We start from the raw sequence: 25068 nt of genomic DNA on the forward strand, positions 1-25068 counted from the left end.
TCAATAAAAAAAATGATTAGTTTAATTCCAATCCTGATATAGCTGGTGATATATTTATAGCTGTAACAAAACATTTCATCTCTGTATCGAATTTTCAGAGTCTGAAATAGCATCCCGTTTTTCCACTGGGAAAAATATACAGAGTTTGAAAGAGTAGTTCACTGGCTTGACAGTATTGATGTTTCACTGATATAGGTCGGAGTAAATAAAACACAACCAGTATTTAAATGAGTTCAATAGAGCTAAGCTATACACTTACAATTAAATTAGGCATGGGTGCCAGCTCATGACATTTTGCTGTTGGAAAGAAGAGCCAAAATAACACAGTTTCCACTGCACCCCACTAAGCTCGACATTTAAAAAAAAGACTTGTTGCACCACTCAGACACCAATATCTGCCTTCATCCTCCACTCACGGTGCCACCTGAATATGTCAGTTTTCATTTATTTCTGATTCTCCCTTTTCCAAGTTTAACTTAATTTCTTCATGTTTTCGCATCAGCTAGCATTTTTTAAAAGTCCTCATGCGAATTCACCAATATCTTAATACAAATTTATCCTAATACACATTTGTGTAAAGCATGTTGGGCAGGTACTTTATGTGATGCATCTTGGGACTCAGCTATACTAGTCAAATACATTGTTATAACTGCGTTATAAACATGCGGCACCAGATGGTGCTGTAGAGCAATAATCTGTTGCCAATGGGATTTTCAATAAAGAGCCTTTATGTTTCTTTCTGTAGTGTTTCTTTTATCTGTATAGATCCAGCCCAGGTATGTGATTTTCACCACTATATTCACTTTAATGCACACTTTTACCCTAGTATGTGCATTGTTGTGCATATCACTTGGCCAAGGAACAGAAATTTGGAGAAGCATGGATTTTGAGAGTTGCATTTCAGTTTGAGTATTTCTCTAGGAAGTGTGAGTTAGGTAGGTTCATCTTTACATGTGAACTGAACCAAATTTACCCCCCCCCCGAACTTGAGGCAGCTCATCTCTCCCTCCTGTGTGGGCGACCTGACTCTGTATACTTAGTTCACTGCCAAACAGAGGCATACCTAGGTGTTGGTGAAACTGGCTCCCATAGGGGGCACAAAAAATCACCCCAGAAATGTGAGTAAAGTTGCTGGTTTAGACAAGAACTGGGAGCTGAGCAGGAGGAAAAATGGAAAGCTAGTATGAAGGTAGACCACTGGAGAGTATGGACTATATGTGTATGTGTAAACACACAACACCGTCGTGGCGAGATCAAAAGCTGTCCATCCATATTGCACCGTGGCACAAAGAAGTGTGAATATTTTTTGCCCTTCCTCCCAGTGGGGGAAGAACCATCTCTGGCACCCAGAGCAGGAAGCCGAGGAGCGGAGCGAACTGCCCGGTGGTGCATGTGCGATATCTGTATGGACTGCGCACGTGCAGCATCCCGTATGGTCACCGTGTGAGAGACAACCCGTATGGATGCCTGTATGGATGCCACGCACGAGCGGCAGCCTGTAGAGATGCCACGCAAGCGGCGCCCATACTGACTGTGCATGTGCCCTTGGCCACTCTAAAGCTGGGGGGGAGGCAGCGGGCCATCTTGTCACACACACACCCAGAGTGTTACCCGGGGTGGCCTGCCCCCCCCCTCCGTATGCCCCTGCTTCCTCCTCACATCACCCTCACTTGGGTTGTGTGAAATGTAGTGATTTCTAATGTGGCTATTGTGGTAAAGTGATTTTCCAGGGGGCCACTGATACAGTTCCTTGCCAAAGGTGCAAGGGACCCTAGGTACACCTCTGCTGCCAAACAGTAACTCATAAGTAATTCCAAACGTATTATCAATTCTGTAAAGAATTACAGTCTTAAACAACAAATAGTTTCATATGAAAGTTTTCTTTAAAGTCTTTTAGAGATGGCTGTCAGGGCTTCTCCAATGCGTGTCAGGTGTAAACCAGGGAGACCAGAACAGGGCCCCGTTTCGGCATGGATGCCTTCTTCAGCTGGCAATATCAAATAGTATTAAATAGCACAGAGTACATCAAGTTTCAAAATTGAACATTTTAAACAACATCAAACGAGTTATGTAAGGTTTTAAACAGAATTATAAAGTATCATTCACTAAAGGTCATAATTCAACAACATCAAATAAATTATTATTACAGGAAGTTTTAAAGTCTCGTGCTTATATATGTGCCCAAGTGGCTTTTCAAAGTATTTGGTTCCTTACCTTGTTTTTTATGGTAGAAGTATGTGAAAAATAAAAATGGTGTGTTTCTTTGATTCCTAAGAGGATATAGCGTCTGTAAACCATAGAAAAAACGACTGTTACAATTCTTCCATTAAATTGTGTATATGTGAAGTACAAGATTATGTGTGGTCTCACCTTAGAAGTTTTGCTGTATTTTTCTCTGTTTTTTTCGGGCGTTTCCTACTCTGAGTACCTTTAGTGAATGATACTTTATAATTCTGTTTAAAACCTTACATAACTCGTTTGATGTTGTTTAAAATGTTCAATTTTGAAACTTGATGTACTCTGTGCTATTTAATACTATTTGATATTGCCAGCTGAAGAAGGCATCCATGCCGAAACGGGGCCCTGTCCTGGTCTCCCTGGTTTACACCTGACACGCATTGGAGAAGCCCTGACAGCCATCTCTAAAAGACTTTAAAGAAAACTTTCATATGAAACTATTTGTTGTTTAAGACTGTAATTCTTTACAGAATTGATAATACGTTTGGAATTACTTATGAGTAAACGCATGTTTTTTTGTTAAAACTTTGGCCAGAGTTCTTATTTGGTTTCATTACAATTTATTTGGCAATAAGAACTCCAACTTCTTTCACGCCAAACAGTAACTGGCATCCTTTATACCTTTTGAAAATGAAGCCAAATAATATCGTGTGATGACAGAGTGTATCTTCCCTGCCTTCAGTGTACCCAGGTAACATCATGAAAATATACAATTTCCCGACTCTTCATGACCAATGACACCCCTTGCCTGGTTGCAGTGACAATTTCAATATTGTCATGACTTCATAGCCGGGGAGGCTACAGCATGCAAGGGCTCAGAGTTCTTCTCCTAAACAGAGTATACCCTGGGGAAGATTTGGATGGAGATATTTCACTGCTCTGTGATGCAAGCTTGGATGGTAACATTTCAGACAACCTTACTCAACACTTACAGTGGGCAGCAACAGTCTAATTAGTCAAAATCATATTCATAGCAAAGAAGAATTCTAAATGGGGATTTGCTCCAAATCCTTCTTGCCATGAAGCAGTAGCAGCTTCTTCTTCAACTGTCAAGGGAGGAGGCCCCACAGTCTCTAGGTTGAACTGTTCTCTTAGAAAGACATTCCAAGAAATTCAATAGTACCACTCTGTACAGCAAAATCCATTACTTTTTGTCCTAGGTCAAGCAGTTTCCCCAGGTTAAACCAAGAAAGTTGTGTTTAAAATAAGACTATATCCTTAATTCCCAACATACTCACAGCCCACTGTTGTTTGTACTCAGCTTTCGTCACTATGAGACATTGCCTGCAAACTTAGATACTTCATTTCTTTTTGGAATGTAGAAATGCAGTCTAGGCATTATTTGTGACTATCAGTTCAGCATGAAGACTGTGGTTCTGTGGGCAAAAGTTTGCATGTCAGAAAAAACTCTGTAACTGTTATGCAGGGGTAGCCACCATGAGGTCCTCCAGATTTTGCTGCGACTCCCAGCAACCCTCACCATTGACCATTCTGACTAGAGCTGGAGTCCATCGTCATTTGGAGGGCACCATGTTGTAAGAAAAGTTCAGCAATGCCATACAGGTCCTATGAGGGTTGTACAATTTCATTCCTTGGAGATTTTTTCAGTCAAAAATTGGAAAGAGATCTGTTGGGAATGCATTGACATTTCAGAGCACGGAAGAGGATTTCATGAACCAGTGGGTCCTTCTATTTTGATTGGTTGCTATTTATTACTTTGCCAATTAGCTTTTTAAAAAAGAATAATACATGTGCATTAGGTTTATAGGATAAAGTCCAGTCAAGGAGCAGAAATCAACTAAGCATATGAAGCTTTATCTAAGAACTCAACTTTTTTTTCTTTGCAAAAGAGGCTCATCTGCTTCAGCTCCAATATTTTGTTTGCTTTGAGAGGTAGTCACTAGAGCTGCAAACCCAACGGCCACAGCTTAGCAGAGTAGCTCCATCCAATTGGAAGTGATGGGCAATGTCCCATATTCTTCCTTTGCCTTGTGCTTTTGCGGGCATCTGGCAATAGGCACACAGGGAACCATGTGCTGCTCATATCTACATTTTCAGGAAAGCCTGCAGCTGAGCACTGTTCCCTAAGGCCCTCATGAACTTATCCTTCCATCTGTCCTGCATGAACAGGATGACACAGGGAGCATTCTTCTAACATTATACTCCTTTGCTCTGCCTGCTAGAATACTTCAAAGTATGAAGCTGAGTAAATAAATGAGCATGATCTTACAGACACAAGGAAATCTGTCCATTGTCACAGTCTGGAAGGAAGAGAACGAGTGCAGCCCATTGAGAAGGACTGAGCACAGAAAACGAATGTGCACTTATCTTTTCCATTCATGATTCAATGGTGATTAAACTCCTGATTTAGTATCTGACTTTTTAACAGTGGCATCTAAACAAAAGAGCTTTCGCTCCTGATTATATATAAAGTATAATTAATTTCTGATAAGGGATTATGTTTTTGTGGCCACTCAAGCGTCTCCACCTCCATCGATCTGCCCAGACACTGAGGTCCAGCGCCGAGGGCCTTCTGGCGGTTCCCTCATTATGAGAAGCCAAGCTACAGAGAACCAGACAGAGGGCCTTCTCGGTAGTGGCACCCGCCTTGTGGAATATCCTCCCACCAGATGTCAAAGAGAACAACAACTACCAGACTTTTAGAAGACATCTTAAGGCAGCCCTGTTTAGGGAAGCTTTTAATGTCTAATGAATTATTGTATTTTAATATTGTGTTGGAAGCCACCCAGAGTGGCTGGGGAGGCCCAGCCAGATGGGCGGGGTATAAATTATTATTATTATTATTATTATTATTATTATTATTATTATTATTATTATTATTATTATTATTCAGGTGCCTACAGCATAATGGCATTGGCCACAAAGTAGTGCTGCAGCGTAACAGGTTGGTCTGTGTGGTTGTGATGTATACAAGAATAAAAGACCTGCAATGCATTTATAAGTTGTACTTCAGAAACTTGTATATGCCCAAAGAATAGCACTCTATCAACCTATAGGCAGTACTTGAAGTATAGCCCATCTCATCCTTAGGGCTTGGGGTAATGGGCATACATCCACAGAATCATAAAACTGTAGAGTTGTCAGGGACCCTGAGACTCATCTAGTCCAACTCCCTGAAATTCAGGAATCTCAACTAAATCATATATGGCAAAACTCTGCTTAAAAGCTCCAAGGAAGGAGAGTCCAACACCCCTCATGGGAATCTGTTCTACTGTAAAACAGCTCTTACTCAGAATCTCCTGTCTTGTAAGTTGAATCCATTGGTTTGGGTCCTAGCTTCTGGAGCAGGAGAAAACAAGCTTGCTCCATCCCGCATTTGACAAATTTCCTTTAGAAATTTGAAGATGGCTGTATTATCTCCTCTCAGTCTCCTCTTTACCAGTGTAAACACAACCATTTCCCTCAACTGTTTCTCATAAGGCCTAGTTTCCAGACTCTTGATCATCTTAGTCACTGTCCTCTGCACACATTCCAGCTTCTTAATATCCTTCTTAAATAGTGGTGTCCAGAACTGGACACAGTACTCCAGGTGTGGTCTGACCAAGGCAGAATAGAGTGGAGTATAACTTCCCTTGATCAGCGTACTATACTTCTGTTGGTGCAGACTAGAATAGTCAGGAGAATGACACTACCTGGCACAAAACTGGTATTGCTAATTGTGTACAATTTGATGTCTCATAACAGAGATTGTGGTCTCCAGCCAAAGTCAATTAGGATTCTATAGGTCCATAAATAGTGTTTATGAAGCAATGGCTAGTTAGTGAAGATTTTGGAATACAGGTGTAGATGATGATGATGGTGATGATGAAGATTTGTAAACCACCCTATACCAAAACATCTCAGGGCGGTTCACAATATAAAATTACAATATTAAAAACACAAGATACATAATAAAAATAAGAACAAAGACAACTCAATAATCCCTCTTTCCACAACAACCTTTTCACAACAGGTAATATAATAACCATGCCTAAATCATCATCATGATTGTCCATTGCACAGACCCCAGCCACAGAAAAGAGTCTGGGTGTTAGCATGGAGACTACATAAGTCAGATGTGAAGGAGGAAAAAAGACAATCCACTGTAGCCTTAGGAGTAAAGTGTGCCTTTCAAGCTATTTCCCCCCAACAAAAATGGCAAGTCTCAAAATATGGTCCACAAGCATCTTGCTACAAAAAGTACCCTAGTCAACCTAATCACAGGGACTGAGAGTCAGACTGGAACCCACAGAACACAGGTATCTCATGAGTATGAAACCCAGAGTGCTGAAATAATGATTATTAGTACTATTAGTATTATTAATTAAATTTATAAAGCACCCTTCAGTAAAAGACGATAACATAGAACATAACAAAAAAATGCCAATATGCAACAGCATATCAATGCAATACAAAAATAAATACATAAATAAACCAGTTATAAAAACACAATTCTAATAATAAATACTTGACAAAATACAGATTCTCATAACATGAGTTATTACCTAATCATCTCAGGTACAATTATAATATATATCCAATGGTCACAGCCTAAAAGTAAGGACTGGAAAATCAGCCGCAGGGTATCTAAAGTGCAAAAGAAGTGCAAAAGAACACAATCTTCCCTCTACACAAAAGTAGCTCTTAATTCCTACCCCTCACAGAAAAGGATAGATTCACCCAGCTCTCTCCTGGGAACTTTCCTTTTCTGTCCCGGCCTCTTACCCTGGAATAACTTCACTACCTTGCCTCTCACTCAAGGCCCTTCCACTATCAACCCACCATGGTCATGTTGGTGCTGTCCTTGGCTTCAATGGCATCCCAGAAGGGGAGACACCCAAGGCTAAAACCTTGTGGTGTTTCCCCCTTGAGGAGACTCCCACCAGCATTGGCTTCTCACTGGGCAGCCCACTGCCTGCCTACGAAACAAAGACATACAGATCAAATGCCACAAAATAATTTCACCGTCATAGAATCATAGAGTTGGAAGAGACCACAAGGGCCATCCAGTCCAACCCCCTGCCAAGCAGGAAACACCATCAAAGCATTCCTGACAGATGGCTGTCAAGCCTCTGCTTAAAGACCTCCAAAGAAGGAGAATCCACCACACTCCTTGGCAGCAAATTCCACTGTGGAACAGCTCTTACTGTCAGGAAGTTCTTCCTAATGTTTAGGTGGAATCTTCTTTCTTGTAGTTCGAATCCATTGCTCCGAGTCCACTTCTCTGGAGCAGCAGAAAACAACCTTTCTCCCTCCTCTATATGACATCTTTTTATATATTTGAACATGGCTATCATATCATATCATTTCACATTGTCTCAAACACAATGCTTCACTTGATATATAGCTAATCTATCAAATATCCAGCAATCAAGTTATGACAAATCATGTGCTGTAGGTGCTTATGTGAACCACCAGCCCCCTTGCCTCAAGTGTTCTTCCCCAAACAGTATGAACCTTATGTCAAGGTGCCTAATCTTTGGCTCTCCTGATGCTGCTGGACTATACCTCACTTCATTCCTGACTATTGGCCATACCAGCTGGGGCTAAAGTGAGTCTAACAACCTCTGGAGTGTCATGGGCAACCTCCCCCTACTTTATGCAAACCCCCTTTAACTGCCTGACAGTAGAATCCTATATGCACCCTCCACAAAGTTCAATGGGATTTACTCCTGGGTAACTGACTATAGGATTTCAGTCTGAATTAGCTCGAGAGTGACAGTAGGATCAAAGTCAAAGGAGACCTTCACTTCACAAGTACTGCATTCAATTGATACATCTCTGTGCTAGATAACCCACCATTGCAAAGTACCTCAAAACTCTCGGGAAAACGTTTCATCCCAAGCTATTACCTGTGGTTGCTAGGCTCTGTAGTGAGTGAAATTGGTGCCCATTATGCCTCAGCATTTAGATACCATTCACTGAATGAAGCCTTATTCAAGCCTAAGTGTGGCAAGGATGTTCTTCTATCTTGGTGGGAACAGTAAAGCAAATTGGAAAGCAGATGGAAAACCACCAGTCACCCAAGTGCACAGGGGGGAAGAGTTAGCACAGAGAGAAGCCAGCAATCAATTGCTGTGCCCAGCCAAGCTATTTGTGCCAATACTCAACTCTCCAGGAAATAAAAAGCACAATATTTCTAACATAAAAATGTCTGCTAAAACAGAGCAGTTTCTTTTTATGAATCACCCTCCAGCTACATGACATTTATTTGCGAGGCAATGTCTGCTGAGAGACAAACAATTATTTTTATGTTTTAATCTGGAAAAAAGAATCTACATTAAGAGAAGGTTATTGATTTGCAAGATTTGGTAAAATGCATTTCAGAAATCCCCCCTCTCTTTCTGTCTCTGACCATGGTAGTTGGGTGAGATTTTAATAACAGCTTTCAGTACAGCATGTCCAATATATCGAGCACATGAAATCTTGTTTACTTCATGCATTGCTCTCAGGTTGGACCCAGCCACACTTTCAAAGCACAAGATGGGGGAGAACCCACAAATTATCCTTATCCTTAGCAAACTGCATTCTGTCCCAGCAAGATTCACTAGGCTAAAGAGACTCCCGCCCCACCCCAGGACTACAACAAACCTTCCCAGGAAATGTGCCCCACTCCTGGGGCACTCTCTAAGATTCTCAGGTAACCTCACTGCTTACTTCTGTCCAGCATGAAAGCCAAAGAAATTTGCCTATGGGGATATCAGCAATCATGGCAAGACGTAACCCATGGTTCCTGGTGTCAAGGATACTGCTGGGCATGCTTGCAGCAGGATCTGAAGATGCCATAAAGCAGGCACCCCCAAACCCAGCCCTCCAGATGTTTTGGGACTACAACTCCCATCATCCATAGCTAACAGGACCAGTACTCAGGGATGGTGGGAATTGTAGTCCCAGAACATCTGGAGGGCCAAGTTGGGGGATGCCTGCCATAAAGTATGGGACATGAAATTCCCATGGCTTCTACATTTCCCATGGCATTTTTTTGCACCTATCTTACATTCTTATCTCACCTTTCAACCAAGCACCTCAACGTGGGGGACTCCAGTTTATCTTCCTAATAACCCTACAAGGTTAGGTTAGATTAAGAAACAGTGATCTGCCAAGGTCATTCTTGTGAGCTTTATGGCTCAGTTGGAGTACAAAGATTTAAATACCAAGTAAGTAATTCAAACAGAATAAACATCAAGATCGTCTTTTATTGACAAAGGTCTACAAATGTGCTCATCTGTTTATGAAATAAAGATCCTAAAATAAGAGTGGCTTGCTAAGTCATGCCCAACACATAGCTTGCCATTGTATCCTTTAAAAATGGGGCAGTTTTCAAAGCATAGAAATAAAGAATAAACAAAGCTGAATATTTTCCTGAATTCAAAACAAATAACTACTTTCCAATATGAGTTATTATATTGCATGTTGTGTGTGGCTCTTAAATTCTATTTATGTTTTGTCAGTACTGTAAAACAATTTCCCAGATTTTCTTCAACCATTCTGTATTTCAGGCCGCCTCCAATGTTCAGCAATGCACAGCCTCACCTGCTTTTTATGAAGTTGGTAGCAACTATAAGTCTACCCGTTTGTTTCTGCTTTTAAATAGCAGTGAATTGCTTTGGGATTTGCTGTAAGCTGATAATTTGTAATATGTTCTATCTCAGCACTTCCATAAGGTACAACCACTATGAGGTGCCTCTGTGTTAGAAAATGAAATGAATGCAGCTACAGAAATGCCACCCCATTTCACCCCATACAAACTGGTATGGACATTCATCTTAACATATTTTTACTTCAACATTTTGTATTCATAAATCCTATATTTCATTTAATGGTTACCTTTATATCTTGCCTTATCTCTACATAGCCCAAGGCAGCACACACAGTTCACCCTCCCATTTTATCCTCATAACAAGCCTGTGAAGTACAATAAGCCAAGTGATAATGATTGAACCCCAAATCAACCAGTGAGCTTCAATGCAGAGAGAGGATTTTAATCTGGTTTTCCCAGGTAGTCAGAGATTCTTAACCTGTAGACTACATTGATTTTAAGAACTATGTTATCATGGCTTTAATGAACATTTTTAGCTATGTGCTACTGATCTTTTTCAGTACAAGACTTTTGCAGAAAGTTTGTGGTGTATTCTTTCCCATCCCAACACCACAATAAATATAAAAAGTCTGAATGCATTGAACAGTTTTGTAACAAGGTTTTATACAGCAAAAGTGCTTGAGCCTCAGTGGTAAAATGAACTGTTCCAGTAAGTATCTGTCACATTTAAAAACGAACATCCCTCAACCAAGGAGCTCATACTGACAAAATTAGATTATTAAACTGTGCACTGATAAAACATCTGGTATATATTGGCAGGGAACATAACCATAACATGCCTCCCATGGCCAGGTGGGATTGAAGTTAAATTGCATGAAGGCTCATTGAAAAGTGTTCTTTATTTTTGTTACCATTAGCTAGAATGCATACTCATAAAGAACTCTTCTATAAACATGCCCTCCATCCCACATTCCATCCTCCATGTTCCGGAGCTTTCCCTGGTAACAATTTTTGACCTTCACATGTTCAGTTCCTTCTTTTAGCCCTTTACCTTATGGAAGGGAAGAGTGTATGTTATTCATTAGCATTAGATCAGGAGTCTGGAAAATTGTGCAGTTTGCTTATGGGCTCAGCAAACTGTACACCTGTGGATGAATAAGTTCAGGAGAAAATGACAACTTTCTCATATGATTAGGAAAATACATAACTTCAGAGGCATAAATAAATGTATGTTTTCTTATGTGCTGCACCAGGTGTTTGGCTCCACTTGTGAATCATTTGGGAAGGCTTCAGGGAAAGCTTCTTTTATCCCTTCTATCATCATTTCAAAAATGTATTTTTTGAAGTTCCATTCATTCTAGTGAAATGTTACCTTGGTCATAGCAAAGTCAAAGATGGCAGGACCCAAGTGGAAGCAATCTCTAAAATAGGGGAACTTGAAGCCCTCCAGACTCCAGCAGCTCCCATCAGCTCCAGTCACCATGGACAGTGGATTCAAGGATAATGGGAGTTGTAGTCTAGCAACATCCAAAGAGCTACAGGATCCCTACCTATGCTCTAAAGGTTGCTATCAAGCATTCATGGTGGGTTAGAATGAGCATTCTGCTCTTTACTTGAACTGGACATTCAACAGATATTACTCTAAGACAGAAAGCAGAAGGTATGGATATGCATTGATGAGAAATGTCAAGACAGGGGTTGAATTAACTACATGAACGAGCCGAGATTTACAGTCCTATTCTCAGCTTAATAACTAATCTGAGCCAAACCTTATAATGAAAGAAAAGGAAATCCACCATCATAGATTAGTGGTAGAGCACATGCTCTACATACATAATATCCCAGATTCACACAGAAAGGCTCTCAGATTGCTGAAAAATACCTCAGCCTGAAATCCTAAACGTTGTTGCCTGCTAGGGTAGGTGTTACAGGTCCAGACAGACAGAAAGGTCCAGACAGACAATTTCTCCCCTTCTCCCACAATTATACCAGTTCTCTGACAAAATCTGATCTTTCCATATCAGAAAGCATTTAGCGTGGTATGACAGCCTGGAATTTAATGTTTTCTCCTTTTCCACTTCTCTCCCTGCCCTCCTGGTTTGGTCCAAGTACAGAAATATCACATTTTCAGAAAATTGATTTTGCCATAATGCAGAATAATGCTTGCCCTTGAATTTTGCACATATCCCTATATTGCTGAGGACTGTAATAATTGAGACACAGCTAATTTATATACATTGGCAGAGTGTTAGCTTCCTAGACAGCATCTGACCAGTGAGTAAAACAGCACACGGAAGAATGTGGGAAATCAATTACTGAAGGAAATGTTTTTGTACAATATTAAATAGCATATTTGCTGAATGGTATGTGAAAGTATCTCAGCGTCAATCAAATCCACATTCTTTAAATTTATATGCAAGATTCATTTTCCTCCAAATTATTCACCTCTCTTTCAGTGTGTCATGGAGAATCAATAATTAGGCACATATTTTTCCCCACAGTGGGTGGAAATCATATGCATGTAAAAAAATCTGGTCTGCCTAGTTTTTCTGGGGAAAGTCATACCTCAGGGGTGTTCACATTTGCAAATCAATATCCATTCCAGAAGACAGAAGAGTGGGAGGGAGAAGCTTCTGAAGACATTGTGGGAGAAGAAAACAGGTGGCTGAGGACTCAGGAACTTAATGGGACTTTAGGGGGGTTGTTTCTTACAATGGAGTGGCAGTCTTTGACATAATGCAGCCTCCCGGACCACAGCACCACCCGCGTGTAGATAGGTACATATACTGTATAGGTACATTTACTGTATATATAGCGGGTGGCGCTGTGGGTTAAACCACAGAGCCTAGGGCTTGCCGATCAGAAGGTCAGCAGTTCGAATCCCTGTGACGGGGTGAGCTCCCATTGCTCAGTCTCAGCTCCTGCCCACCTAGCAGTTCAAAAGCACGTCAAAAGTGCAAGTAGATAAATAGGTACCGCTCCGGCAGGAAGGTAAACGGCGTTTCTGTGTGCTGCTCTGGTTCGCCAGAAGCGGCTTAGTCATGCTGGCCACATGACCAGGAAGCTGTACGCAAGCTCCCTCAGCCAGTAAAGTGAGATGAGTGCCACAACCCCAGAGTCGGACACGACTAGACCTAATGGTCAGGGGTCCCTTTACCTTTTACCTAGGTACGTATACTGTATATAGGGTTGGGAGTATCGTTTTTGCCGATTTACCTCAGAAATAGCTAAAAAAAAAAATCCAATTTATTTTCACTTTATGTCAACCCTACTAAGGATAGCTGTATTTCATATTATACAGGCATGGGAACATCTGTAGTACTCCAGATGTTGGACTACAATTTTAATGATCCCTGAGGTCCAGCAACAGAGGTCCCTCACACCATCATAAAACAAAGGGGTAGGGACCTTTGTCTCAAAATGAGATGGAAGGATGTTGGATTCAACCCAGGCTATGATAGTTGCACTTATACCACAAAAGTATATTCAGATCAAATATGGGTAACAGAATAATAGAAACTAAATAATAAATATATGCACTTGGACTATGTGTACCTTTCATAGTTGTTGCAAGCTGGTTAGTGACTCAGAATTGAGGCGAACATTAGAATATTCATTTTTTAAAATGTAAAATATTTTTATTCCCATTCTTCTGGTGCAAAACCACCACTAAGACCAACTTCCAATGTTTGAAAAGTACACTTTTATAAAAACAAATATAAATCAACCTACTTAAGAGGCAGGTTCAATAGCTGAAACATAAATACCACTACTGTGTATAGCAAAAAGCCTGCCAGAATAATAAAAAAGTCATCAATGAGGGGCAAAAATGGAGAAAAAGAGGTAATATTATTACCCTACTTGCAACATTTGCAACATTTGTACCTAGATGCTGCATAGTAAGGGGTGGAGGGGAGTCTTGTAGGGGAGGCACAACTTTGGAGATAAATGATGAGGCCAGTTCCAAGAGGCTGTTCACTCAGATGCCAAAAGATGAACAGGTAGAAAACCAGACTAGATGACAGTGGTGCCAGAATGGTGGGGCAAGGCAGTCTAGAACCAGAACATGTAAGGTATATTTGCTATCTGGGCTGAACTCTGCTCAGATGAAGTTCTAGGAAAAAGAATGCAGAGTAATCAACCCACAGTCAGGTGGGGAGGAGCAATGAAAAGGAAAGTAAAATTCCCCCCCAAAAAAACAAGCAATGCAAAGGTTTAATAAGCAGAGCTCAGCTCATTGACATTCTGTGGTTCCGCTCTGCTTGTGGCACAAAGCCTTTTACAAACACATCCTTTCTTCTCTTCACAGAGCTTCCCAACATTTATTTTATTTTTAATTGTAAAGAAAACAACTCTTCCAAGAACGGTGTTCTTTCAACCTTGGGTCCTCAGATGTTGTCGGAGTACAACCTCTATCGCCCCCAGCCTTAGCCAATGGTCAGGGATGATGGGATGTGTAGTACAACAATACCTGCGGACCCAAGGTTGAGAAGCGCTGGCTAAAATGGCCATGTGACCACAATATATTAGGTGGCGGCAAAGAGCAGCATAATAGGTTTCACAGAGTTTAAAATGTGATGCATTTCTATTGTAGGCAGAAGAAAGAAATTTTAAGAATCAATAGACTGGAGTGCAACAAGGCTTTCCCCTCTCTCTTCCCCGCAAATAACCCCAACCAACCTCCAGAACGGAACACACAGGGAAAGGAGAAAGGGGTCTTCCATCTGACAAGCTGAATTGCTTGTGCTGACAGAAGGTTTGCCATAGTGCTAAGTTGAATTCCTCCCTGTATCTCCTTGGTTGTCATAATGAGCTACCTTAGTTTGTCTTTATATTCCAAAACTGTTTTACTGAATGGTTATTATAAATTACCTGAACATAATATTTATTGAATTCTCTATGTATCCCTATTTCATCATCTGACCTGCTGAGACAATGTTAGGTTTTTGGTGTGGGTTTTTTTAAATCATCAGCTTGTGGAAGCTCTCTTGGAAGCAATACACAGTATATAATTAAATACCTCCAGGAAGCCTACAATTTACTCATAGTCTATTTTTCCTCAAACCAATATTTCCAGGGAGTTTGGTTCCGATCATAAAATAATTTGCTCTCAAGTAATCTTGTTAAAGTCAGTGAAGCCATTCTGCAGTCTAAAAGCTTTGAATACACAAAGGATTGCAATCCTCCTCACTGTTCATCTGCCCAAATCCCACACATATCACTAGACTTCAGGCCCTTGCATGCAATGGATGATGAAGGTACACCACATAACCTGTTGAGCCCAGTGGGAGTTCAATTAAAAGCATTGGATGTCAGGCTGTAGGACCTTACTTAGCAGACCACCACATGGAAGCCAGCCAGCCAGTCCACATGGGCAGCATCTTAGGAGGTCACGTGATCAAGACGAACCATGTTCTGCTTCTGTGTAAATCCCTTGTTCTGTTATTGCTCTTCATCTACAGTACATAATTGTATGTTTTATTGTTGTAACTTGAGTCCTTATGGTGAAGAGTGTGAAAGAAATTCTATTAAAAAATAAATCAACATAAATGTGGCTGGCATTCAATACCTTTTTATCCTGCATGCCTGTTTCTGCTCACTATTCCTATGACCCTGCCTTGCTGAGACTATTACTGTCACGCGTTGCCTGGCTTAAGGGTTTAGCTCACTTTATGAACACTAAAACTGCATTGTAAAGAATTTTGGACCATGTGTTAACAGCCACGATAGAAAAAGGAGGTTGGACTTCAGAGGGTGAAAGCCACTTGAGGTTCAACTAACAGCACAATCTTAACCAAATCTACGCAGTATCCAGTGTATCTTACTCCCAGGGAAGTAAAGTTAGGATTGCATCCTAAATGTAATTAAGATCAAGAGCTGCTTATGGAGTTATGCTAGCATACATTCCTGATGGTGGCATTTATAAACAGTGTGGACTCCACTCTGCTGGCATGGGTTTGGAGGAGTAGCACGTACTAATGAGTGTGACTTGAAATCTTATAATAACATTTCTGACTGGTGAAACCGCATCCTGTTCCTCTGTGCAATTCTGTAATTGAATTTGCTTAGATTACTAAATGGAATGCTATGGATGTTGTTTTCTTTATCACAAGGACTCAAAGTGATCTTGAAACTGAATGCCGCTTGGGGTAAGGGGAAGGCCCTGTACTCAGTACGATAATAGATTTAGGTAGGTAACAAACAAGGAGAGGCATATTGCCGCTCAGAAATAAGAAGAATGCATGATTCAATTTCTGTTGGGCATTCTTTAGTTTATTTCTGGATTTTCATTTAGAAGCACTAAGGTTTGACATTTTGTATGACATTATTCACAAGGGCATTGCCGTCAGAATGCTTGCTAAAAATATGGTCACCTGAAGAGATGATCAATGAGCATCCAGCCATTTTATACTTGATGCTCTTGTTTATTTCACTTCCTTATTTACTAAATGAGCTGCCTGCTTGCTTGCAGGTGTTACCTGTTGGAGGGGAGTGAAGGAAATCTGCATATTCTTTCACATGAAGGTGACAATTTATACCACTTGTATTGGGTCAAATTGTGTTTCTTACTCCTCAGTGACAAAATCCCAGGCTCTTACAGAATATGTAATCAACCTACTCATGCAAGAAACATATTCAGGAACTCTGTTGATTATTGAGACAAGGAGGCTTGTACCTGAGAATGGAATTTGTCTTTTCTGGTTAAAGATGAGAATTTGCTGCTCTTAAATTAAATAGAACAAGGCATTTCTAAGCTGAATCAGAGAAAAAATGCCTGCATTATTATTTTTTACCAAGTTGCTGTATAATTTTAATTTGCTACATGGCAGTCAGCTGCTCTGAAATGCACCTGCTGAATGATACTGTGACACACAGGTCAAAGTAATTATATATTTCTAAATGCTATGTTTAGGGTTCAATCCCCCCTAAATCAAAACTTAATTCATTTCAGTGGGATATGAGTAGGAGGAACTGCATTTCATGGACTGTAACCTTGGTGTCTTTGAGAACATGTTTACTTGACTTTCTGAACTTGCAATTGGAAGAGTACCACATCATTCTAAAATTGTTTATTTGATCTTAAATCATTCTCGCTGTGAGTTTGATCAGGACTTCAAGAAGAATTCACTTACAGAAATTAAGACACTTCTGTCTGATGCTTTAAAAATAACCATTACCCTTTAAAAAATTTTTTTAAATAATCATTGGGATACATGGCCATCCTAGATGCCCTGAAGACTTTGGGTCCATTGGATCCCAAGTCCATAGATACCCTGAGGGACCTGATCCTCAGGCCTTTCTAGCCAGTTACTGCTGCAGTGGAAAAAGACAAGACAACTGTCCTAGCTGGTCTGAAAATTCACGAAGCAAGGAGATATCTGTTTTGGGTGTGTGCATGTGAATTGGTGAATATCCACATGCATCTGAAATCTGTCTTTTAGATTATCAGATGTGGGATTTTAAAACTAATTTGATATTGAATATTCTGCAGGCAGGTTTATCTTTCCCTGCTGTGGCTCCATTCAGGGGTGATGTTATGACGTTACAATCATATTGTTGTAAGGCACCCATCAATTGCTGAAAGGCTGATCTGTAATATTTTAGAGCAAGAGAACTCAGAGTTTGTAGCTGGTTGGTCTCTAAGGATGTTTAAGAAGGTGATATATGGGATTTTTTAATTTTTTAAAAATGCCCTCCCCGGTAGTGTTTATTGGTCAGAACATTGACCATCAACTCACTCAAGATGAACCCTGGCCCAAATCCATAAGCAGAGGCAAAATGAATCAGTATTCCGTATATCTTAGATTGACAACTAGTTAGAAAAGAATCAATAAAGCAACTATTTCTCAAAGTCTTCTTGCTTAGAGAATCAGTCTTTCAAAAACTTTCCATTATATTTTGCATACATGACTTCTCTCTGTCTACTTCTTTCATTTTTATGGGTTTGTTTTATGGTGTATTTTAATTATTATGTATTTCAATAGTTTTACGCAGTTGGTGTTTTTAAAGAAATGTTTAGAAGTGTATTTTGGCAGTGAGTAATATATTACTAAACAAATAAAGTATTAATAATAAATATAGTAATGGTTAATTCTCTGATTGGTAATATATTATTAATAATATATAAAATTATAAATAAATAAATAGCAATAGTATTCATGGACATAGTTCTAGCGGGAAGTCCTACACAGTATCAAATGCTGATTTCTCAATTAGGTATTGATAGGATTAACACCTATGTTCATTAGAAGAAACATGGCTGGGTAATCAATATCTAATTTGAGGTGAATGTCTATTGCATAATATACAGGTATTTTACTGTTATTTTCCCTACCAGCAGTCAACATGCCCACCACGTGTAACTGCAGAATTCCTTGCAATTCAGACCCCTGTTTCTGCCGATTACACATTTTCTGAAACTCATATCTTATCTGGATTGATTATTATTATTTTTTAAAACACCTCTTGCAGCCAGAGGCATGCTAACAGAAATATGGGTGCGTTCAAAGCAAATGATATTCCTACTTCAGTTAACAATTCTAGATACTTGGTGGTTTCCTTCTCTAAATGAAGGCAGTCCAACTGTCATATTGATTCTTGCCTCTAGCAGTGGCCAGGACCATTTTCTGTTTTATCCCCCTTCCTTCCAAACTCCCAGGTACTGAAGTCACAGAGGTTGAAACCAATCCATCAGTTGTGCCGACATCTTGACACACTCGAAAAAGAAAGGGCTTTTTCTTTTCTTTTTCAGGGCTGTTCTCCTGGCCCCAAACACTTCTGCAAAGACTTAATGTGCAGAGGAACCATGTCAGGGTTTTTTGTTTGTTTGTTTAAAGGCAGCAGGTGAATTTCAGTGGCAGGGAAAAGAGGGTGGAGGAACTGCGTAGTAAGCACCATGACAGTAGGATTCTGATACCTACAGAGGGCAACCTATTGATGGTACCCGAATCTAGGTATCACCAGAGCCAATGTACCCATTGAATGGAAGGGCTGGACTGTGCACAGTCTCTCAGGAACAAGCAAAACTGATAAAGAGCTTGGAAGGTATGGCATCACGATACTTCTGAAACTGAAACGACTACATTCCCAAAGACAGACATTTGGGAACAGGATAATAAATCGATGGGGATTAAGCATCAGACTGTGACCATTTCAAGCACCCTCCAAGAAACCATAGCTAGAACTCTATCCTGCTTAACAGAAGCATGAATAACGTCAATGACTTTACCAGTAAGATTTGAGATACTATGTTTGAAACTAGCTTTTCAGGATTTGATTCAAATGTGAAAATATGTTGGGTTCTAATAGGGATGGCTCCTTCATTGATCACTGCCTTGTGTGCTCACCGGAAGAACAGATCTGGAAGCTGAGGCTCCAATACTTTGGCTACCTCATGAGAAGAGAAGACTCCCTGGAAAAGACCCTGATGTTGGGAAAGATTGAGGGCACAAGGAGAAGGGGACGACAGAGGACGAGATGGTTGGACAGTGTTCTTGAAGCTACCAACATGAGTTTGACCAAACTGCGGGAGGCAGTGGAAGACAGGAGTGCCTGGCATGCTTTGGTCCATGGAGTCACAAAGAGTTGGACATGAGTAAATGACTAAACAACAACAACAGGGATGGGGGAGATATTTGTTCCATTTACATTTTGAAACTCATAGGCCTCATCTGTTGGTCCCTGGCCCAAATTATAGGATGGAACAGAGCCATGATTTTAAGTGCAGGCAAAGCTGGCATGGAATGGAAACACCCACAAATTCTAACAACCTGCCAAGCAGAACCAAGAAGGGTTCTCGTTTCCACATTCTGGTGATCATTGTTACATGAGTGACCCAAATCAAATTGATTCATGTTTCTTTCATTCATACTGTAAAACCATCATAATATAATCTAGACTGAAATAAGATTCCTTTATAACAACTTCTAGAATGTTATCCTGAGCACGCTCAGCCCAGGGAAAACAAATAGCTGGTAGCTTAATTCTTTATTGACAAAGCACACATTTACGGTAGCTCTTAAGATGCACAGAACACACACACCTCCGCCAACTGCGTAGATGGCATTCCCTCACCAGACTTGTGCTCCAAGCTGGACTTTTGGGGCAACAGCTTGACTATGCCTCTGTCCAAACTTAAATACCCTCATCTGACGGGATGCAGGCAAGCAACCAGCATGGAAGTTGCTGCTGGGCCTTCCTCTTTAAGCCCCTCCTGGTCCTGGGGGACAGCAGGGAAAGGGATGGATGGTATTCCACATCCCCCTCTCAGGTCCTGTCCATCCACTTCTGGTGTGTCCTGCCCTTCTTCCCTTGTCTCCAGCTGCTACAACTATTCCGTGTCCTTCAGCCCCAGCCTCTGCCTTGTGTTCTGCACCTCCTCTTCCGACCCTGACTACTCAGACACTTCCCCTTCCTCCAGCCCTGGCTGCTGCCTTTCAAGAGGCACAAAACCACACAAATCACTACCCACTTCCCCTCTCACCCCGCTGCCTCTGCCACACATTCCTTGGAGTCCTGCCAGTCCCTGATACATATGCTTTCTCAAATGGTCAGACCAGGAGATACCTTTAATGTGTGTATGCATTTAAGGTGTCATGTCTTTTGTTTATCAAACAGAAGCTGAGGGGCCCAATCAGAGATGTGCGTGTGCACATGTATGTATGAAAATAATTTTAACCCTTTCCCTCCATGGTGCCATTCTACACCCATCTGAATTTGCCACTTCAGCATTAATAGCAGCTCTCTTCTAAGGATGAAGAGCTGTTTGGGGACGGATTTTCACTGGGATCTCAGCATGTGAGAAACAGATCATTTCCCTCCCCTGCCCACCATGGTTCTGATCCTAATCCACCCCCAACATCATGGCTGCAATTTGAAAAACAAAATGCGGACATTTTAAACACACACATTTAACATATACTGTATTTTTCCGTCTATAAGACGCCCCCCATGTATCAGATGCCCCCTATTTTTTTGAGACTCCGATTTAAGAAAATAGGGGAAGATCTATCCATGTATAAGACACCCCCAAATTTTGGACATTATTTTTTAGGGGGGGGACTAGTCTTATACATGGTAAAATAGTTTAGTTTGGTCTTGCATTTTCTTTGTAAACTCTATGATGCCATTACACACACACGTGTGTGTGTGTGTGTGTGTGTGTGTGTGTTGGAGGGGGAGAAAAGATTTTAATCTTGTATTACCTTAAATTCTGTCTCAATGTTGGCTAGTCTTGCCAGTTCGTTGCTTAGCTCTAAAGCAGTAAGAACAGGGTCTTCACTAGAAAGAGCCAAATAAGCAGCACTTGCTAATCCTTTGTAGGCATTCATTCTCGATCGCGAATGACTGAACGAATCTTTCCTTTGCTTCTCAAAGCATTCATTGCACTTACAGAAGTAGTCGTGGGGCCTTTCTATCCGTGCCCCTTTCAGTAGCAATATATGAACAATTTCATATTCCTGGCAATGAGCAGCAAGTATGATAGGAGTAATGTCATGGGAAAAGCGCGTTCCATCTTCATCATAAGCGTAAAAATCGTCGTCTCGTAGCTCTTGCTCGAGGGGGCTGAGAGTGAGACGTTGTCCTTGTGCAAAGGCCGGATGGTTCAATATTGCTTCCACAATACGCACATATCCTTTGCTGATGGCTAACAAGAGTGCATCCCCAACGCGAGCCAGATTCTCCTTCTTCAGAAGGAGTTCAGTGACTTCCAGGTGTTCATTGCCCACTGCCAGCTGCAGAGCATTTTGTCCCATGTAATCAACACAGTTGAAGTTCAAAGTTTTGGATTCCTCCAGCATTTTTCGCACCACCGGGATGTTCCCATATTCTGCTGAATCCAAGAAGCGCTCTTCTTCAGGTGTCAAGCTGGTGCCCTTCTCATTGAACATGTAGGCTGGGCCTCGGGTGGCCTGCCTCCTCCCTTTCTCCCGGAGGGTGGTGTGCCGCCGATGCATGATTTTCAGATGTGTTGTTTTTCAAGCCTGGGTGGAAAGAACAGAATATAGTGGATTTCTAAAAGGCAAATGCTGTCTGTCTATCCATCTATTTACCCTGTGCTTTTATTTCCCAGTGATATTCATAAAAGAGTTAAGCAGAAAGTCTTAGGTGCTTAGCTCTGCTATTGAAACACATGTTTGTCATAGTAAGAATAAACCTCTTGAAATTAATGGGCATAACTAACTTAGGTCTATTAATTTCAATGGGTCTACTCTAAGCTGGGTGCAACCCAAGGAACTTAAAGGTTTCTGAGACTGAAAGTAGGATTAGTTTAGTTGGCACCAATTGGAGATTTAATTTAAGGTTAATTGCTGGGGGATGGTGGGAGATTTTTGAGAGCAGAGTTAAGGAAGTCTGTGTTAAACCTCTCCTCCTCAAGTATTACAGTTCCTGTGAAAAATGGTCCACCCTGTCCAACTTTAAAATAAAAATAATAATTCCATGTTGTAACTACTAACTATGCAATTAAAGTAACATCTAGTTTGAGCTTAACTTCAACTGGATCATATCGTTATTTTAAATCATAAAGTTTCTTCTAAAGCAGGCACACAAATGTTTGTCAACATGGCATGTTTTAAAAGGATTTACCTGTATCTTAATATACTGACCTGTAATGAATATTGGTCATACATATAGGGTGAAGTACAGATTTGATTGTTGCTGCATCTTCCAAAGTTATGAAGTGGCTGTTAAAGGATCAGGCATATATCTGGGGTTTGTTTCACTGAGATTTTCCCTTTTAAGCAGAATTTTACTATCACAGCACACTTTAATTACATAGAAACTTAGGATTTGGATTCAGAACTCAATAAAGTCAAAAATAATGTTTGCATTTTGGATGACACCTTCAAAGGCTCACACAAAGTGGAATTCACCACAGTAAATTGTATGGTCAATAATTCAATACTACTTGGAATAATTCCAGGGGCAATTAAGTACTGATGAAAGAAGGGCACAAGATTCAATAATTTACGGCAACATTCTTTTCCAGGTTCTCAGCAGTTTTACAATATATTGTTTGAACACTGAAACTGTAATAGTAATATATAAGCCACATCGCTTCTCTGAAGTCATTAATCTCCCTAATAGATTCCTACATCTGAACGTATATTCTCTGCTGAGATCTCATGTCACAATTTAAAACCAAAGATCGCAAAAGGTCACCTATTAAGAAGATTTCCTTCCTGGAGAATCCCTAGGGATCTCTGAAACATCACATCAAAATGCAGCTGTTCACTTAGTGCTCAAGTGTGATTTAGATGATAAATGGCTAGGTAGTTCCAGTGGAATCCTGGAATTGCAATAGTAATCATCAGGTGAAATTCTATTGCTAATGAGAGAAAATACCTGCTTTATATTATTTTAGTTGTTATTTTTCCTCTATCTATCACAGGAAAGTGGGTAGAGAACCAAATTTGAATGAGCTACGTCTTCTCTGTGTCATGCTAGGTCCATGCTGGTATAGCAGAGATGAAGTTGGGTGAGACTGAGACCTTCTGTTCCATTTTAAACACACACACACACACACACACACACACACACACACACACCTTCCCTCTGATTAATTCGAATGGGAGGGAAATAAACCAAACCAGCTCTGAGGCTGAAGTACTTTGTCCTAAATTACTGGAGCATGTCAGATGATCTTACAGCCTCTGGGATGCCCTCCCAGTGACCATAGGATCACAGGTTTGCTGTCTAGGAAAAAGGGAATTATAAAAGCTTGATATAATTTAATTATTTAAAAAAAAACAAGAACAAACCACAACCAGGATGGTTTAGAATATCTATCTTGTGCTATGGGATTATTTCAGACACACAGCTCCCTGGAAGCTGATAGAATAGTCAGTTACCATACATCTTGGTTTCCCCTGACACGTTGACTATTCAGCAAAATTAGCCCTGACAGCATTTTTAAACCTGAAAACCAGGATATGTCAGGAATTTTCCTGACGTATGGCAAGCCTAACTTATGGTCCCTTGTAGACAGTGTCAAAGAGATATAAACAAGAAGGTTGTGCTCAGCACCCACCCCCAAAGGGTCCAGACATATTAATTACTTTCCATAATCACATTTATTGTTAAACCAGGTCAACAGAGGTGGGAGGGGTAAGGAGGGAGAAGATTTGATAGTAGCAAAATTTATTTTGGCCATCAGCACAGCCATTTCCCATTGCGAATTAATTGCCAATATTTATGGCTAACTTTTTCAGAGCATTGGGAGGCTCAGTTCCAACTACTTGTCAGATGAGTTGGCTGTTTAGAACATTTCTGTAGCTTTCCAAATCACAAATAATGAAGAACAAAGCCAAAGGGATTCAAAAGAGGCCTAACCGTCTGAATCATGAGCGGTAAAAGTGGTGGTGAGCTTTTAATGGAACAATGGCCAGGTGTGGACTTGAACAGAGCTGGAGCCAAGAACCAGCATGGCTGGGCATGTGCCAAGGGCTCAAACGTCAGCAATGACAAGGGCCTCCTGGACCTGCTGCAATGAGAAGGTACACAGGACCTGAATAAGGTTGCAGGCTTATTTTGTGTGGCTGCAAACATGTGGGAAGCTATGGATGTTGAGAGCTACAAAGAAAAGCAAATGACAGCCCCAGAGCTTAAGGAGAAACCTACATATGCCCCCAAACAAGGAGATTGCTAGAGCAGAATGTATGGAAACCATCCTGTTAAAGGGGCAATTTCTTAAATATATGACTTTCATGGGAGCTGAGAAAAAGCTTGACTGAAATGAAGTGGGAAAAGCAGACAAGCAAAAGTTATGGCAAAAATAAGTCAATAAGGACCTAGTTCACCACCTTGCAATTGCTTATCACTTTTCTGGTTTTGTATTACTTATTGATAGCTTCCTACTCTCTACAAGGGGAAATCCCACATTAGGCTATATTCCCACAATGTCTGCACACTAAAGCAGAAAAGCAGGGCTGCAGGCGTGGGGCAGTAGTGCTGCAGAGCCATTCTCCTGATTGGCAACACTTAGCTGAAGGGGGGCAGGGCAATGGTTGGGTTGGAGCTGCCCAGGTGCACTGGTGAGAGTGATGGATTAGCCTCCCAGTGCACCTGGGCAGACTCAACTTCACCATTGCCCTGTCACACCTCATCAAGGAAAATGGCAGCATTGCCATTGTTGGGACAGCACCATGCTGTACTAGCTGCTCTTGCAACGAAGAGCCTTGTGGTACCTTCAAGACCAATATATTTATTAAATCATGGATGGGCAACCTCAGGCCTTCAGCTTTCTTACAAATACCCTCTGCAAGTGTACAGTCCAGGCATCTGTCAAG

At 40.8% G+C, this 25068-nt stretch overlaps 1 protein-coding gene across 3 annotated transcripts in view; it reads right to left on the reverse strand.

Moving 5' to 3' along the window:
• TRPC7 (transient receptor potential cation channel subfamily C member 7) overlaps positions 1–21756 on the reverse strand; it is a 96764-nt gene extending 75008 nt beyond the window's left edge. For all 3 annotated transcript variants that reach the window (XM_033140151.1, XM_033140150.1, XM_033140149.1), the window contains exon 1: positions 20983–21756. In XM_033140151.1, coding sequence (XP_032996042.1) covers positions 20983–21735 — 753 coding nt within the window. In that variant the 5' untranslated portion in view covers positions 21736–21756. The remainder of the gene's footprint in view (positions 1–20982) is intronic.
• Between the last annotated feature and the right edge of the window lie 3312 nt (positions 21757–25068).

This window comes from Lacerta agilis, chromosome 2, assembly GCF_009819535.1.
Source record: "Lacerta agilis isolate rLacAgi1 chromosome 2, rLacAgi1.pri, whole genome shotgun sequence".
In the NCBI taxonomy this organism is placed as follows: domain Eukaryota; kingdom Metazoa; phylum Chordata; class Lepidosauria; order Squamata; family Lacertidae; genus Lacerta; species Lacerta agilis.